A 19733-nucleotide genomic window follows, 5' to 3' on the forward strand; every position below is an offset into this window, starting at 1 on the left:
AGGAACATGAAGAAAAAGTTGTATAAAGTTTTCATATTTACAAATATTTCCATTACCTTAATGTTTGGTGGCCTAAGGGTTTCTAGCGAAAGAAATACTGACTCCCTAGATATGACGCAAATTCCAAAAGAAGTAGATAATCTATCTAGATATTATATTTACGATCAGTGAAGTTATATAGAATATAGTGTCATTACCAAGGAAAGAACCACTACGCAGTCTCTTCGCTGGTTATGTTGTTGGCACTCCGTCCCTTACGACGTCGAGGGTTCTAGTTGATCCGATCAACGGAACAGCCTGCTCGTGAAATTAACGTGCAAGTGGCTGAGCACTCCACAGACACGTGTACCCTTAACGTAGTTCTCGGGGATACTCAGCGTGACACAGTGTGACAAGGCTGACCCTTTGAAATACAGGTACAACAGAAACAGGAAGAAAGAGTGAGAGAGAGTTGTGGTGAAAGAGTACAGCAGGGTTCGCCACCATCCCCTGCCGGAGCCTCGTGGAGCTTTAGGTGTTTTCGCTCAATAAACACTCACAACGCCCGGTCTGGGAATCGAAACCGCGATCCTATGACCGCGAGTCCGCTGCCCTAACCACAGGGTCATTGCGCCTCCACTTTGGCTGGTTAAAAACAGCAGCTAAATCTCCTTCAAGTCACGCCAACCCGACTAACAAAAGGGGAATGACACATTAGTTAATGTAAATCTAGATGAAGAAAAAATAGCAGTGCCCCAAATATTAGGAGGCTAAACAACAAACACAGTAACATCTGTCAGTCTAGTCGCTTTATGATAAAATCAATTGATTCGTTAATAAGACGCTATTAATGGCATATGCTCAGCAGCCAATCAGTTAATTAATCATACATTTCTCGCTACAGTATAAGTATATATAGTTAAACCAAATATGTTTACATATATAATAGTGATAAAAGGTTTTAAGAGTTCTTATCTTTTGATTATGAAAGGAGGCGTTATTATTCATTAGGTTGTATATGAAACTGAAATGATTATCGTCATAGAATGATCAATAAACATATGCGCATTTTCTTTCTTGAAAACAAGAATAATATCTAACAACCATGATCGTGTAATCTCTGTTTCTGTCTCTATAGTTTTCTTTTTGCGTCTCTCTCTCTCTCTCTCTCTCTCTCTCTCTCTCTCTCTCTCTCTCTCTCTTTCTCTATGTGTGTGTGTGTGTAAAAATGAAAAAAGCATAGAACACTTACATTCAGAATTCTGAGTTTCTCGACAGTGATTTTATTCGATACTCATGAAAGTGTTTCATGTCAGTTATTAGAATGATTTAGTCCACTATTTCCAGTGATATTAAGATCTACTCTTTTGTTGTTACACACTTGGTTTTTCGATATATAAAGTAAGTGTGCGTGTGTGTGTGTGCGTGTGTGTGTGTGCTCGCGCATATAGACAGGCAGACGGATGCATGGATGCATGGATGCATGGAGCCAGGTCTAGATTTAAAATACATTCATTTCAGTAGAAAATAGCAATAGAGATGTAAACGCCATAAAAGATGACCACACACACTGAGTCCCGATTTCGAATCATTTCTCATTTCGTAGAGAATTTTCATGGGAAAGGCATAAACATTACAACACCAATTGCCCCAAACTTAGATTTAGGTTTCAATACTATCAAGCAGGAGTCAATTAAAAAACGGAATAAATACAATGTATCTTGTCTGATATGTAACAAGTCAATGCAAATCACGACTGAAAACGGATGTATAGCCAAATGCTCCTCAGACACCATTTTACAGTTTAAAATGATGACATATTGGGAAATGGAGTTGCGGGATAATACCTAAAGGTGGGATAATCACTGCTAGAACGTCTTTCATGTAGTCCGGAGGTTGACCCCCATGTGTGTGTATCTCTATGAGTGTGCATATGTATGTGTGTACTTATATACAGTACAGTACTGTTTCTACTTCGCGGATGTTCACCTATCGCGGTGATCTTTGGAACGTAACACACGCGATAGTCGAGGGATTACTGTGTGTGTGTGTGTGTGTGTGTGTTTTGCAAGATTCTTGATGTGAAATCGTGTGTTGAAACAAAATGTTGTTGTCTTGGGAGAGTCATTACCATAATACCACACGCATGTTATTATCGGCGAAATGACTCCCCCATTACAACACTATGTGCGTGGGTATATATATATATATGTATATATATATATGCGTGTGTGTGTGTGTGTGTGTGTGTTTATACATACGTTTATGATCCATGTGTGTATGTATGAATGCATGTACGTTTGTATATGCTATGATTGTCTTAGTTCAAAAATGAAGACCATTTCAAGAAGAGAGGACTACTTTAAAACGTGGATTAAAATCACTTAAACTTCACTCCATAGGCGCATAGACCATCAACGGCTTTTCTCCACTGTTCTCGACTCTGGGCTATACTGTCCTTCCTGCTTCATACATCATCATGATGTTCCTTGATGTGGAGTATGCTTTACGTGTGTGTTTGTGTATGCGCGTAAATGTGAGAGTGGGGGCTTGGATGTGTGTGTGTGTGTGTCCTAGTCTTAGACTGGATGAATATATTCAAAATTCATAAAACAGGACGCAATAAGTTTTACCTCCGACCACAAATTTACAGACAAAATAATTTACTGAAGAAACAGAACGACAAAAGCCTTGTCATACAAATGAAACCACAAAACTGCAAGTCACAGAACGTAATTTAAACAATTGATATAATATACAAATTTTAATACAAACACGAAAGATGTAAACTTCATTACCCAAACTGTTACATCAGACGTTTACTGCAGTTTCTCATTTCGCTGAAAATCCATGGCAGAGGATTACATTTGTGGCATATATATCGCCTGTAATTTTTATCGCCAGCTAATTTCATCGCAATGTAATTGTTACATCACGAGCCAATGTATCGTCGGTGAATTCATCGTCGTCATTTTTACAGGCAGTGTACGTACATCACTAAAATTTATTTGAAGCTTTTTATTCCAAGTATAAATACGTCCTATTTCATAAACAATGAAAAAGAATTTCAACGGCAAAACCTTCCTTCCTACGATGTAGAAACTTCAGAAAACTCGAAAAAGAAAACTCAATAAGAAACCAAGTAATAATCAAACAGTATATCTAAATCACAGGAAAATATAAACAGAGGAAAGAAGATGATGCATCAGAATCGTAAACTAGTGGATTATTTAAGAGGCATTATTTATAATCTGTCTTTTTACGACGTTTCTTCTCTTCTCCGATTAAAACCAGTTTATCTTCTCACTGCTTTTTTAATGATTCTAATTTAAAATTAACTTTGTTTAGGGTTTTTTACTATTGTATTGAGTAAATTGGATATTGATATTGATATTGTTTTGCTTTGAATTTCTATTTCATTGTAAATAAAATGTGACGTATTTACTCTGTGAATAATGTTTAGCGATGTATATACTCTGTGGATCAAAAATTATGACGACGAATTTAACAGCTCTGTATTAGTTTGCAATGTAATTGAATTGAAATGAAGCTGACAGATAATAAAAAATATGGATCACTTTTTAACAGTTACATAACGCAAGTAATCAGAACTTAACTGTTTAATAATTTTAAATCTAACAATGATGATTTTTTATCTTACAATGTAATATAATGTTTTTAATACTTACGAAGATCAAACTTGCCTTTCACCAACAGAGAGAGTGAGAAAAAGAAAGAGAGAAAGAAGCTGTATCATTTATCTTTTGATTGTTTGAACTGTATATATGTATTTATAATATTTATGTCATTGTTCAGTTTTATTTCAAGATTTCTTGCCAACAGAGAAAGAGCTGGTTTCTAACCTAGATCCAAGGCTCTTTCATTGGAATTTCAACATCAACAATAGGCTATTTTTGTTTTTTTGTTTGTATGTATGTATGTATGTATGTATGCCATTATTCAGTTTTATTTCAAGATTTCTTGTCAATAGAGAAAGAGCCGGTCTCTAACCTAGATCCATGGCTCCTTCAATGGAATTTCAACATCAGCAACTGGGTATTATTCTATGTATGTATGTATGTTAAGAAACTGCATACGATGGCACCTGTTTGTCCTACCAGCCAGCACAGCTGTGCAGTATGTAATAAAATGTGTAAAACTTTGGCTGGGTTTAAAAGTCATATAAAGACATCACATGGCATCAATAATGAATCATTTCAGTAAGGCTTTTTGACAATGGTGTTTCTCGTGTACCGAAGGTGCAGCATTGATGTATGTATGTATGTATGTATGTATGCATGTTTGTATGTATGTATATGTGCAGATTTGTATGTTTTGTTTTATGTATGTATTCTCATGCAGATAATTGCATATCTAGACATGTATGTATGTATGTATGTATGTATATATACGTGCAGACTTGTTTGTTTTGTTTCATGAAGGTCTTCTCATGTATATACTTGCTTATCTGGACATGCTCATATATACTTAAATGAGGAACTTCTGGAAAGTTTACAGATTTTTACAGTTCCAGTGATGGATTGGATCTGTAGTCTTCGAATCAGCTTTATGTATGCATGTATGTATGTATGTATATGCGTGTGTGAATGTATGTATGACAGGCTTCCACGCAGCTTCCGTCTCCGTCTACCAAATTCACTCACATGGCTTTGGTCCGCCGAAAGCTATAGTAGAAGATTCTTGCTCAAAGTGCCACGCAGTGAAACTGAACCAGAAACCACATGGTTGCAAAGCAAGCTTATTAACCACAAAAATTGTGAAAAGAGAGCAAGGAAGCGAAAGAGAAAACAGAGAAACACATTCAGACATATAAGTTAACTGACAGACAGACAGTCAGACAGTCAGCTCTACAGACAGACAGGCAAACAGAGAGGAAAAGCACACCATTGGTCACTTACAGATTATTCTTGATTTCCAGGAAGAAATGAAGCAAACGTTGATTAATAATGAGACTAAGTGTGAAGTTAATCATTCAAACTTCATATACGCCCTTGCGAATAATGACGTATTCAATAATATCATTAATCGTGATAAGATTAATTGATCAAATTAATATTTTTAACAGAATAACCTAATTATTAATAATCATTAATCTATTATGTGGCATGACGTAGGTTGTATTAGTCTGTCTGAGTACATTGCTACTGGATATGAAAGAAATGAGTTCTATATGCGTATGTGTGTGTGTTTGTGTGTGCGTGTAAGTACGCATATATGTGTGTATATTATATATATGTATATATATATATGGAAAGAGAAAGATATAAATGATAGTGTATATGTTTGTGTACATATGTGTGTGTGTGTGTATATATATGTGTGTATGCAGATACAAATATATATGTATGTGTATATATGTATGTATGTGTGTATGCATATACATATATATATATATATATATATATATATATATATGTGTGTGTGTGTGTGTGTGTGTGTGTGTGTGTGTGTGTGTGTGTGTGTCTATGTATGTGTATATTTATGTGTGTACGTATGTAGTCTATTAAAGCGAATGATTTCTTAGTTACCAATACATAGGGATCTAGCTTTCTTCTTAAATCACTAAAAAACTGCTCTTTTTATTTTGTTACGATTGATTAACTATTTCTTCTTGCTTGAAAATAATAATCAATTAATAAGAAGCTTCACTTTCATTGTTATAAGTTTATTAATTAAGAAAAAGTTTATGCGGTCTTCTGTATTAATATACAAATAAGTATATAAACAGAATGTTTTGTTAAATAGAAAGAAAAACATAATATTGATATTGATTAATAACATATTTGATATATATACGTATACAAGCGTGTGTATGTATACGTGTGTAGTTATGGTGCGCACTTAATATCATAAAGCAACCGGTATTATCTAAAGCAAGTGCTGAATATATGATGTAGAATCAAATATTGATTATTTTAAAAACTGGTCTCTTGGAAGTTTCCCTATAAATGGCTCATCAAACAGTGCTATGAAACCTGGTGTATGTATATACGTGAATATACATATATGTGTGTACACACCAAAGATCATTTCACATATGTTTCCCGTATTTTTAACTGATAGATCACTAGACCCAAGCTGCGTGAGTAAAATACACATATATCCTCCATCTTGGGATTGTATTTGTTCCTGTTCCGCCAAGTACAAAGCACTTTCACTTTTAAAAAGTTCAATAATTTAATAGTTTTTATATAAGAGTTATTTTCCATTCATTTTTGTAACTTTTAAGACTCGTCCACAGTGGGAGACAATCATAGTTCACGACAATCACTTGCTTACTGTAGAGCTATGCATGTTACTCATATATAGTACACATACAACGCATAATACGCAAACATATACAAAGTTACGTATGTATATGTACACATAAACACACACACACACATGTATCCACTCTCAACAGACCGGTCAAGTAGTTGCCAACTTGTTAATCTAATCTCACTTTCTCTCTCTCTCTTTCTCCCTCTCTCTCTCTCTCTCTCTCTCTCTCTCTCTCTCTTGCATATGTATATATATATATAAGCACTAATCAGATGTGAAAGGCAAAGAAATGTTAAATATTTCCGTAGTGGTTACAGCTGTTTCATAATTTACTCAACTGTTTTCATATATATATATATATATATATATATATATATATATATATATATATACATATATATACATATACATATATACATATACATATATATACATATACATATACATATATTATCTATACATGCACTATATGTGTGCGCGTGTGTGTATGTATACATATATACGCACATACACATACAATACAATCATATAGCTATATAGGATGTACAGAAGAGAAAATTAATCATCAGACCGCATTCCGGATGTACTTACCGTGAGTTCCGCTAGATTTTTTTAATCCACCATCTACTTTATTGATAGACAAACAGACAGACAGACAGACAAACAGATAGATAGATAGATAGATAGGGAGACGGACGAATGGACAAACATACAGACAGCCAGACAAAGATGTACTTGGTCCATTGGGGATGTAATAGCGTAGAACAGAGATGGGGAGATAAACCTGACGCTGATGGTTATATATTCAACAAATGTCAGAGTAAAGGCTCGTCTTTGGGATGTAGTTTTGTTTGTAACGCAGTAACGGTGGAGTGGATAGAAGGAGAAAATAAAACATTAAGGTTTAAAAAAAAGTAATAAGCAGAAAATATTAAGAATGAAAATATAGGAGTTAAAATGGGAAAAATATATAGCATTAATGAAGAAATATATTGTCGTGAAAGGGTGGTGTGCTAACGTATACTATCAAATATGAAGTCAGTATAGTGCGTATGCATGGCTGGTTGTGGTAGGTCTTTATACTTCGTGTCTAAATTATATTGTATTGGTGAGACTGTTAAGATCAAGGTTGTTAAGTTATTTTTCCGGTTTAAAGTCAGTCTATAACCGTTATAGTTGAAAAGGTTGTGTGATGTAGCTAAAAATAGCTGCTTTGAGAAGCAATAGCATAATAAATCGTTAAGAATTATATTAACTTTTGAGTTGCTATGTGCTCCATTTAAATTATATAATTTTATATTTTATATCAAGCCTATTGTATAATTTGTTTTATAAGCAGTAACACATTGAAAAATACTGTTCAGGTTTTCTAGTTCTAATTTAATGGGTTAAGATTATATTAGTGACCAGCGGGTTGTATATTTAAGTGTACGTATACTTACGTAACCTTGTATTCCTCTGTGTGTGTCTTTTTGTATATTATGTATGCATTGTTTGTGTAGTGTATGTACGTAATATACCCAACGTTACTGTAAACAAGTCATTACCTGCTTTGAGAACGTGTGTGTGTGTGCAGGCTCATTTTTCTTCATTCAATCAGTCTGCATATATTAAGTTACATCATTCTATACCTAGTTTTATCGAGTACATTAGTTAAATTCATGTTTTTACTATACTTTCCTGATGTATTTTGTAATACTACGACTATGTGGCAATGAAAATTGCTTCAAAATCACACGGCTTTGAGTTCACTTCCATTTTGTGTCACTTAAGCAAGCGTTCTCTTCTAAAGCTCCGGACCGACCGAAACTTTATGAAGGGATTTTGTAATCAGGAAGTGTACTAAAGCCTGTCAAGTGTGTGCGTGCGTGCTGCGTTTATCTCTCAACACTTTATCTCTCAGCATACCGGCGTTGGTATGTTTACGTTCCCACACCCTAACAGTTCTGCGAAAAGTCGATAAAATCCGCACCAGTCTTCAAATAAGTACTGGCGTCAGTTTGATCGACTGAACCCTTTAAAGCTATGACCCAGCTGATGGCCGCAGTCCAATGACTGAAGCAAGCAAATAAGTAAAACAGAAACAGAATAAATGAAATTTCGCGTTTGTATGTCTGCGTGTGTGAATGAGTTATGTGTTCGTAGGAAGTTCTTTGTAGAATATAAAAGCTGACGTATATCGGGAAGAAATAATATGGATACTTAAAAATTAGCTATAAATGGTGTTGAATTGGCAGAGTCGTTAGTGCGTCTGATGAAATGCGCTGTGGTGTTTGTTCCGGTTCTCTGCACCTTGATTTCAACTTTCCCTTTCGAAACACCTCCCTGCTATCAGATCTTCCATATAAAACAAAGAATGTGTAATTTTGTCTGTACCTAGATGTGATAGAATTCAAATGCTGAGCGAACCTTTCTTTGAAGTCATTGACTGTAAGTACTGTATGGTTACTCAAGATATTCAAAGTTGAGATAAAAAATGTGGGCTATAGGGAAATCTTATATATATATAGTAGTCTTTCCTTCTCACCTTTTTTAAAAGCACCATGTGGCCAACCAGTCTATTTGTATCATTTATTGTTTTCGTGTTGACCGCTATCGTTGTAGCTGCTCTTTTTACAGTCCCTGATTTGTATATTTTATGCAGCTCACGGTTTTTCATCATTCTAAAAATGTTTTAAAGGATTACTTTCTTTCTCACTACTCACTCTCTCTCTCTTCTTATCTATCTTTCTACCTCTCTATTATCGATCTTCTACTGCTCTTTCCGTTTACCTCTTCTTTTTTTTCCATAACAATATATCCTTGTTATATTTTCAAGTCCAAAAGATTACCTCTTTCCCATCAGCATTACTTCACACGAACACATTTAATTTATGTCCCTTTTCACAAGACATTTTTTCTGTTTCTACCTTTGCTTATGCGGCTTCTTCCCCCCCCCCTTTTTTTGCTATATTTTCCCTATTCTCTTCACAACTCGTCTTTATTTACCGTCTAGTTTAGAGACCTCTTCTTTTCTCGTTATTGAATCTAACTCATTTTTATCTGTTGCATCCATCTTTCAAGTTCGCTCGTTTTTACCTCAGCAGATGTTCTTGCTGACAACACTAAATTGAAGAATATTGTCGTAGGTAGCGAAATGGCGGTGATATTTGGTTGATAACTGATGATTAATTTGAAGCTTACCCGCGTCTGTTATATGTTGTTTTCCTGCTATTCCGTACGTCCCCCTGCGCCAGATTATATACATGTGTGTGTGTGTGTGTGTGTTAAAGTGGGTGCAAGTATATACATACATGCATGTATGTATATAGGTATGCATGTATTATGTAGGTACGCACGCATGTATATATGCATGCATGTAGGTAGGTTGGTAGGTAGGTAGGTATGCATACATATATGTATGTATGTATAGTGCGATTTAAAAATTAAACTGCAATTCAAATAACCTGCATTTAGGATTCCTTGTGTATTTCTAAATATCTGAAAGGAGGCCGTGAGGAGGACGCATTGTTCTTTCTTATATATGTGTCTCTGTGTGTGCGCGTGTGTGTATCAGGATTACCTGAGTACGTAAGTATGTATTCCTATAAATATATAAGCATGTATACATATTGGCAAATGTGAGTATGATATGAAAACTAAAAGCAGTTTTATTTCTTTGCGGATTGTTTACGGTTGAGGGACAAAGCCTTGCAATTGTTTCTGCATGAATGCTCAGAAAGAACTTAGTTTTCCCACATATTTTCCTCTACCATATATATATATATATATATATATATATATATATATATATATACACCTATAGTGTTTCTCTCTATCCTCGCATCTTCGAGTTTGCCTCTGCTGCATTGTCTCTATTTCTGTCAACACTATGCATGGATGTCTAACAACATTGCTTTGCCTGAATATTTCTAGATATAAGCATTAGTTGTTATTTGTGAATATTTGAATGTATGTATGCGCTCATGCAAGCACACACACACTCACACACAAATACACACATATGCAGTTGTACTCGCATATATATCTAAATATATACTCACATATATTCCTCCATATATATATATATATAATACATATATGTGTGTGTGTGTGTGCATGTATCACTTTCTCTCCTCCTCTCCTTGTGTGTTTGTGTGTGTATATATTACAAATAAGCATTTAGTTGTTACATCTCTATTTAAAAAAACTGAGTACATACATACATACACACAAGCTAATATTTATAAGTGTCTCTCTGTGTTTGTATGCTTGCGTGTGTCTTAAAACTTGGTTTTATGGTCGACGATAGCTAGTCTAATATACCAACAAGTAAAACTGAGCTGGATAAGCACCAGCGAAGGCCTCGACAGGCAAACGTATATATGTATATGTGTGTGATGGGTGTGTTTGTCCCCATCATCATTTGACAACTAGTATTGGTGTGCATACGTCTCCGTTACTTAGCGGTTCAGCATAATAGACCGATAGAATAAGCATCAGGCTTTTAGTCAAGCGTATCTACTGGGGTGGATACGCTTGACTAAAATTCTTCAAGGCTGTACCACAATATGGCCGCACTCTAATGACTGAAACAAATAAAAAAGAAAAGACACACACACACACACATATATATATATATATATATATATATATATATATATATATATATATATATATATATATATATATATATATATATATATATATATATATATATATATATATATATATAACTACTGATTTATGCTGTGTCTCATCGAATTCAACAAGCACGTTCTCCCAATCTTTCATAAGATAGATAATTTTCACAGAGAGAACTTTCTCTAAAAGAGAGATGCTTCAGTGAAACCTTAGCCCTGATGACTAAAGCAAAACAAAGAAAAGATAGAGTGTTCCAAACGGCCAAGAATATTTATGATGAAATGTGTGACAGTTATTGTTTGAAATAGATTCATACAAAGTAAGCCAGAATGTTTATACATCTACATGAAATCATTGTACCACACTATAAACGAAACAAAATTATTATATCTTGTGACGCATAAATTTCATCTGGTTATAGATCTTGTGACGCACAAATTTCACATTGTTGATATATATGTTTGAAATATATATATATATATATATATATATATATATATATATATATATATATATTTCAAGCAATCATAAAGAATACAGACTAATACATCATCAATTTTTTCTTTTGATTTTACAGTTTGTCATACAGAATAATTATTTGGTTACAATGACTGGTACTTATTTCAAATCGTCGTTGTTGGAACGCAGATATCAAAAATAATATCACATTTGGAACTTGAGAAAAGTCTTTCATATATTCATATATTCAGCATTCCGTATTTCCCTTTGCAGTAATTTCTTTTCATTCGCATTTTTTTAATATTTATATATTTCAGATGACAAAATCAAATATATACCAGATAGCTGCTGTCGAAATAATGCCAATTTAACTCGTTGCACAGGAGGAGTTGAAAAAGATATGGCTCCATATTTAGGACCGCCATTACAGCCACATCAAATTAATGATCTAATGTACGGCAAGGTATGTAGAAACTTCATTAAATTCTTCGAATAACAAAATTTCCAACGGGAAACAACGAGTTGATGCTCATAGTTCGAAGAATGTCTCATTTAGAAAGGGTTTCAGAAAACCTCGTTTCAAGCAAAATTTTCGGGTTCTGTGACAACTGGGCGTCGGTCAACAATATATATTAATGTGTGTGTCGTAAAAGACGTAAAAGAATATATATATATATATAAGCAAAGCAGTTAGTTATAAAATCTCTGTAAGAGATGCAAGCAGTAACTGTACTGGTAAGTAATGTTTGTCGCCACTTCAACACGGCTTTCCGTACGAACAACCTGCATCCGATTTATTGCAAGCGGGGGAGCGAATCCCTACCACTTTCTAATGACAGGACTAACAGACCATCCTGGTTTTGGTCTATTTTTGCCCATCCTATATATATATTAACCGAAGTGTGCAGTATTATATAGCCATTGCGAAATCGATTGGTAAGATCGGCCGAAATGCTGTACATTTCGATTAATGCGATTAAGTGGCGGTTTCCACTTTATGGATGGTGTCGTCATCAATGGCGGAATGTGTCTTCCAGGAATAGGAGCAGTTTCCACCGATGTCCATCCACATTTGAACTAGCTATGCCAGTGCTTGACTACGTCGTATGATGGTGCATCTTGACCATAAACTTCTTTCATCTCATCGAATGTCTCTTTCTTTCAAGAATAAGAACTTGATCACTGGTCTGCATTCAACTGCCTCCATCGTAACACCTCAGTCCACCTCAGCAGCCGTAAAAGACAAACTAATACTAGTGGAAAACTCAATTTACAATGTGACATGTAGAGACATGTATGATTATACCTGTACAAGCTCCATTTCCTGCAATAACGGGTAGTGGGTCTTGACAAATTTACGAGTGCATGGGAAAGTTAATGTACCCCACCAAGACATTGGCTTAATCGTCAACTTCTTGATTTGTTCTTGACTGCAACTCCCTTATATACTGCCAAAGCAACTCCGAAGAGAAGCTGTCAAGTGGTTACTGAGTAGTTTATAGTCGTCAACAGAATTACGGTTAATTGTAGCTGAAGACCGAATTAAATGCGATCCGAAATCTTCACATATTTACGTATATGTGTGTATATTTGAGCCTGTGAGAGACAGAGAGCGGTAAATATGGAAGACTAGTGGTAGCAAAATATGTTACAAGCTGTAATTAAATACGATATTCTTGCAATGTATTCTTGATGAAATAATTTGGTATACAACTGAATAAAAACTAACTGGGATGATATTACTTAATGTTGTCATTACAGTTGCTGTTAGTTATCTTCATTACTTGTCCATTCCTTTAGACTGTTCTACGTTCAGGTTTGAAATTCCTTAAACTTTCCCATATTGACATGTTCATTCCATTAAACTTTCCGGGTAATTCTATTAAACTTTCGTAATTTCGTACGTTAACACATTCTTTCCATTAAACATTCCGTGCGTTAACATCCTCATTCCTTTAAGCTTTCCTACGTTCAAATATTCATTCTTTTAAACTTTACTACGCTCAACCGTTTCCTTTAAGAAAACGTTACTTCACTAAAGTTTTCATTCCTTCCTTTTGTTTCTTTTTTTTTTTTTCTTATCTAAATTTTTATATCATGAACTCATTTTTCATAATTAATTCATTCTTCTAATTTGCATATAAAATCTGCATTTAGATTCGTTTTATAAATCTTATGTTCGTAGATTTAAAATTTTTCTCGTTTCCATTTTAACAATGTTAATATCAACAATTTTAATATATTTTGCTTCGTTTTCTTTTTACTTTTATCTATCAACTTTAAGATTCCTCTCGTCATCTATTTTTTTATTATTCCTTTCTTCTGTTATTTCAAACTTCTTTTACTGCATGTTCTGTATATTTCTCAAGAGGTTAGTTTTGCCTGGAAGATAGTAAGTTCTGTTTACTGAAGAGACACTTAAACATTTGTTATTATATAATATTATACACAATAAAAAAAAAGAAACAACAAAGACTTCACATTCCTCTAGGCTAGAATCATAGTTAAGCTCCGGGCAGCTCAGGTTTGTTTGTTGGTGCTGTTTTTCTTAAAGTTTTTGGCAGAAAATAGTTCTATAGAAGAGTTGAATAACGAACGTCTGCAAAGAGAGAAAAAATAGGAAACTATAAGAAAGAAAGAAAGAAAATTATTAAGGATGAAAGCAATTCGGAATGGCTGAGCCAAAATCTATTCTGGGAATTTGTGTTTAGTCAATCAAAAGGAGTGTGTATTTGTATATTACTGTTATAACTATCTTGTAACTATTATTGTTGTTAGTGGCGGTGGTGGTGGTGGTAATGATGATTATGATGACTACGAGGATATATTGACGACGATGATGAGGATGATGGTGAGGTGAAACATGATGGCTATAATGATGGTTCTGTGGTGTTGATGACTATTGTGATGATAAGGTGGAGGAAGAAGAGGAGCATAATGACTATAATAATGGTTTTGATGAGTATAGTGATGATGATAAGGATAATGGTGGTTAAACTGATGATGAAGAAGATGGTGGTGGTGGTTAAAAATGGTTTTGCTGATGATAATGAGGGCTGAAATGATGATGAGGAGGAGGAGGAAGAACATGATGACTATGATGATGATGGTGGTGGTGGTGGTGGTTAAAATGATGACGACGACAACGACGACGACGATAGCTATAATCATGATTAGTAAAAACTCACTAGATATTTTTTGTGTAGGGATTTTTTTTTTCTTGTTACTTTTTTGCTCTCTAAAACCCATATTCATGCCAGTCATATCAGTGATGTCTATTTAGCTGCTTCTGTTGTGCTTTCCTTCTTGTTGGTGATGATAATGATGATGATGATGATGATTACGATGATCATTTTGTTGTTATTATTTTTATTGTTGTTATTGTCTCTTTCATTGTTTTAACTTCAACTAAAGAGACAACATTGATTTCACTCATCTTGTTTTCCTTCATTTTTTTCTTTGCATATGTTTTTTTTTATTTTTGCAATATTTTTTTTTAATTCATCTTCATTTTCAACTTTCATTTGAAAATACATTCTCTAATTTTGATATTCCATATTTTTTTTTCTTCAAAGTGTACATTGTATGTGTGTACATGCATGCGATTATATATATATATATATATATATATATATATCGCTTAGGCATAGCGATACTAATCATCTGGTGTAAGAACTCAATATGCTTATACAGAATAAAACGTTAGTCGAATACAGAGAGTAATATGAAATTAAATAAATGACAAAGAAACAGATTATGCAAAGCACTTCATTAGCTTACAGTTGTTTCTGCTATAAGATGTAGTCCACTCACGAACAATACCCATGATGTTGTTCAGAGGCTCCCTGATTGGTTAGAAAGAGGCTGGAAATTATCCTGAAACTAAAGATGTGGCTCGAAGGAAACCATGCAAACGAATGGTCTCTGCTAAAAATACCCAGTCACCAGGCGTTAGAGTTCAAATCGCACCGCTGATTACATGCACCAACTATGTTGGCTATTGTGAGTTTTGAATTCAGAACGTGAAGAATCAGAACAAACGATTCCACCAGTCCACTGTCCGATATTGATACTTTATTTATCATTCCCGGAAAAATAACAAGCAACATTAACCTCAGCGAGATTTGAGCTCAGAACGAAAGAAGCTGAAATAATTTATATCTGACCCTTCTCCGATTCAGCCAACTTGCAAATGTGTGCGTGCGTGCGTGCGTGTGTGCCTGCCTGCCTGAGTGCGTGCAGTATGGATGTATTGCTTAGAAGTTCACTTCATATCACAAGGTCTTGGGTTCGATCTCGCTGTATGGTATCTTGGGCAATTGTCATTTTCTGTGGGTTGCAACTGTAAATGAGAAGGTACAACTTTGTTATATACAATGTCACTGGGTCTATCTGAAAATTATACTAAGAATACACGTGTCTGTTCAGAAACTTACATGCTAATTCAGGAGCAGATAATTCACTTGATCGAACAACTGAATTTTCATTGTCGAACGATGGGTATCTACCAATATATATATATATAAAGATATATATGTGTGTGTGTGTGTGTGTGTGTGTGTGTGTGTGTGTGTGTGTGCGGGTGTATGCATGCATGCAAATGTGTGTGTGTTGCACCAGCTCACTTTTAAAAGCGTTGAGTCCTCGCAGCGTTTTATCTAGAAACCCTCCCAAACCGTAACACGCCCAACCACGTAACTTTAAACACGCTCATTGCATATACCACACCTGTCCCCACATTTGTGACACTACAACTATAACTAACCCTAAATCCTAGTATTAAATCACCCAAAAGTTTCGCAGCACGCCCGCCAACATTATAGATACTACAAGACAAAAACACACCTTTGCTTGGGTCAACTTTTTCCTGATCACAAATCTACCGACTCTCTTAGCGCCATTTCAACATACTGGACTTCTCCATAGGCCAGCACTCTGTATCCAATGTTTCTGCACATCACAGGATATGAAACTGCAGGAAGCACTAAGAACAACACATTATCTTCGTCCTCGCCATATCTCCCACGGGCTTAAATTAAAATCTACATCTGGTAGCATTTATCGAGTCAACACCTCATTGACAACTATAAATTAGTGGATATCTGGTCGACGTCACCAGGTAGTGGACGTCTGGACGTTAACTATAGGTGGTATTTATCTAGCAAACATCTGTTGACAGTTGTTACCACCTCTAAATCTGAAGGTAGCATTTATCTGACCCCCATTTGTGATAATGGTCACTTGGTCGTTAATTGTAACTAATCGACTGCTTGTTTTATTTCGTATTGTTTTTCTACGTAATTAACTTTTTATGTGGACCATATTTTGAAAATATTGCATTCATCAAATCAACATTTAACGGTTGAGACTGATTAATTGATACGTGTGCTTGTGTGTGTGCATGTGCGTGCGTGCATATATATATATATATATATATATATATATATATATATAATATGAAGAGGTCGCTCTGTTTATGTGTTACATTTACTCAGTCGATATCTACTTGTGTTTGTCCTGTTAATATCTTCTGGCAACTGAGTGTCTACTTATTCGTTCAATGTATATTTGTGTGATATTTCTAATATTTACGATGTTAACATCGTCAAGTTTTGTTTGTCTGGATGATGTCATATCTCGGCGCTGTATCAAAAGCTAGATTATCACTATATATATATATATATATATATATATATATATATATATATATATATATATATGCGGATGTCAGCTACTGCTTTTAAATGCGGTTCTAAATATGGTAATCAATAAATTTTATCCTTTTTAGATTTGATACACGGAAACCAAGCGAAAAGTGAATGTCGGGTTCTGTCCCGTGTTCAAATGACTCAATAAGTACTCGGATAAAAAGACATCGGCAATAGTGAGATTTAAGACAGGAAAGGAGACGGTACCATGCATGATTGTGGTGGTATAGAGAGGTGGGTTTGGTAATAGTTTGCGGACGTCTTTACTTTTTTAACATTGAGTGGTGTATCGATGATCATTGGTTAAACATTTTGATAGATTGTGTAGCAGTTGCACAGTGGTGGTGGTGGTAGAGGTGACTGTGGCGATGGTGAAGTGGGTGATGGTGGTGGTGGTGGGAGAAGAGAAAACTTGATATATTAATTAGGAAGATAATGGTGTTTAGATTGATGTTTCGCAATGCTGATGATGACAACGGTGACGATGACGAATATGATGACGATAGTAACGACGAGGGTGGCGGTGACGACGATGGTGATGATGATGAATAGAAGAACAACAGCTGTGATGAGATCGATGACACTAGAAAAGCTGGTGGGGGCAGGAGAAGATGATGGGGGCAGGAGAAGATGATGGTGGAGGAGAAGGATGTCAATGATTGTGATATTGGTAATGGTGACAATGAAGAAGAAGAAAAGAAGAAAATAATGATGAATATAGTGAATGTAATAGTAGACGTTTTATATGCTGCAGCAACACTTTCCAACTTTTGTATTGAAATACTTTGATGTATCGGGAAATTTTCATGTATTTTTTATTTTTTGTCTCCTCATTTCAAGCAAAACAGAATTGCGTCTCCATCCTTAAATGGTTGGAAAACACTATCTTATATATTCATATTTCTAAATGACTTTCTCTTTTATATATTTTCAGGGCTGCTTCTCTGCTATTTCTGATCTTTTCTACACTCATCTAAACGCTTTAGGTGGAGCAGCTTGTGGCGTTGCTTTGTTGATGGTAAGGAGTTTTTTTGTTTTTTTTACTTATTTGTTGTTGTTTCTGTAATATATATTGCGGAAAGACGGTATCTAAAGTATAAATCAGGCATGGACAATCTATCTCGAGAGGTTACTTGAGACATGACTCATCATCAGGCGGGCCGCATACAAAAAATTCAAGGTTATTTTTTGTTGGCGTACCATTCAGAAAGTCCTGCAGGCTGCAGTTTACCCATAAATAATGTAAATAAATCGCACAACTATAAATACTGTGTCGTCTGTCAATCTCTACAGTTCCTTTTATTTTATAACTATCGAAGCGCGAAAGGCTCATCACGAACGGACGTTCGTGAGATGGTTGTGATATATAAGCAGTTTTTAATACAAGCCAGAAAGCGAAGTATGAACACGCAATGCGCGTATGCACACTAAATTCATTAAACGGAAGAGAATAATAAAACGCAGTGCGCATGTCAAAGTAAAACGGAAGAGGAGAATAAAACAAGTTATATGATGGTCTGACACCATTATCACTCAGACACCATTATCACTCAGACACCATTATCACTCAGCTTTGCTGCAATTTCACCAGATCGGAGAATCATGATATAGGAACGCTTGATTTTATCGTTGTTTAAAACATCGTTTTAGAGAATAGGTATAAATCATATTAAAATCCAATTGTTTAAAAAAAGGTGGAAATTATTCGGTAGCTTATTCTGAACCTGCAGCCAATATATTGACTTTCTATTTAATTCATATATGTATAAATAACGATAGGTTCATTGGTTATCCTGGCAAGTTTGAGGTGCTTCGGCTAAGAGAAAAGAATTCATGTTCTCAAGATTCAGTCAACAAGAGGGACACTATAAATATCTAAAAACCTATTTAAATCTCAGCATGTGATAAAAATTGATATCTTATTTGTTTGGGCGGGTTCAGATGGAGGTTCTTCCTTGTTTTTTTTTTTTTTTGTTTTCTTTTTTGTCTAAATTCTTTGTCTCTTTGAGACCGTTTTATACTTTATCGAAAATATATTAATAATATAAAAAAAAAAGTATTTTTAATAGTTTCGTCAGAACCAATCGTGTTACACAGGTACGAACGCATATACGTGGAAGGATAGATACAAGGGAACATACACACACATAAACATACATACATACATAAACACATTCATACATACACATATATATATGTAAGTGGTTTTATGTATATACATAATATACATAAATGCACGCTGTGCACACACGTAAGAGATGCACACACACATAAATATGCATACAAGTATTTAAAATGCCAATATATAAGTTTATATGCGTATACATATATGAGGGAATTTATTTATATTTCTAAATATATATATATATACATATATATATACACACACACACACATACATATATATACACACACATACACATATATATATATATATATACACACACACACATACATATATATATATACACACACACACACACACACACACACACACACAGATAGATAGATAGATAGATAGATAGATATTAAGAAATGGAGTCAAACGCAGTTATTCAAATCTTTGTTCCGACATATGTTTCGAAAAAAATCATTGATATTATTTCGAAAGAAAATGATGTAAAACAGTGCAACTATCTCCATTCTAATCGAATGTGATCACCGCGTATATGATGAAGGGGA

At 34.6% G+C, this 19733-nt stretch overlaps 1 protein-coding gene across 6 annotated transcripts in view; it reads left to right on the plus strand.

The window, feature by feature from the left end:
• Positions 1–18132, plus strand: part of LOC106882109 (tetraspanin-8-like) — a 719463-nt gene extending 701331 nt beyond the window's left edge. For all 6 annotated transcript variants that reach the window (XM_089350500.1, XM_089350501.1, XM_089350503.1 and 3 more), the window contains 2 exons: positions 11661–11806; positions 17986–18132. In XM_089350500.1, coding sequence (XP_089206626.1) covers positions 11661–11806; positions 17986–18117 — 278 coding nt within the window. In that variant the 3' untranslated portion in view covers positions 18118–18132. The remainder of the gene's footprint in view (positions 1–11660; positions 11807–17985) is intronic.
• Positions 18133–19733: the final 1601 nt, after the last annotated feature.

Source organism: Octopus bimaculoides, chromosome 4 (genome assembly GCF_046866305.1).
Source record: "Octopus bimaculoides isolate indiv1 chromosome 4, ASM4686630v1, whole genome shotgun sequence".
Lineage (NCBI taxonomy): Eukaryota > Metazoa > Mollusca > Cephalopoda > Octopoda > Octopodidae > Octopus > Octopus bimaculoides.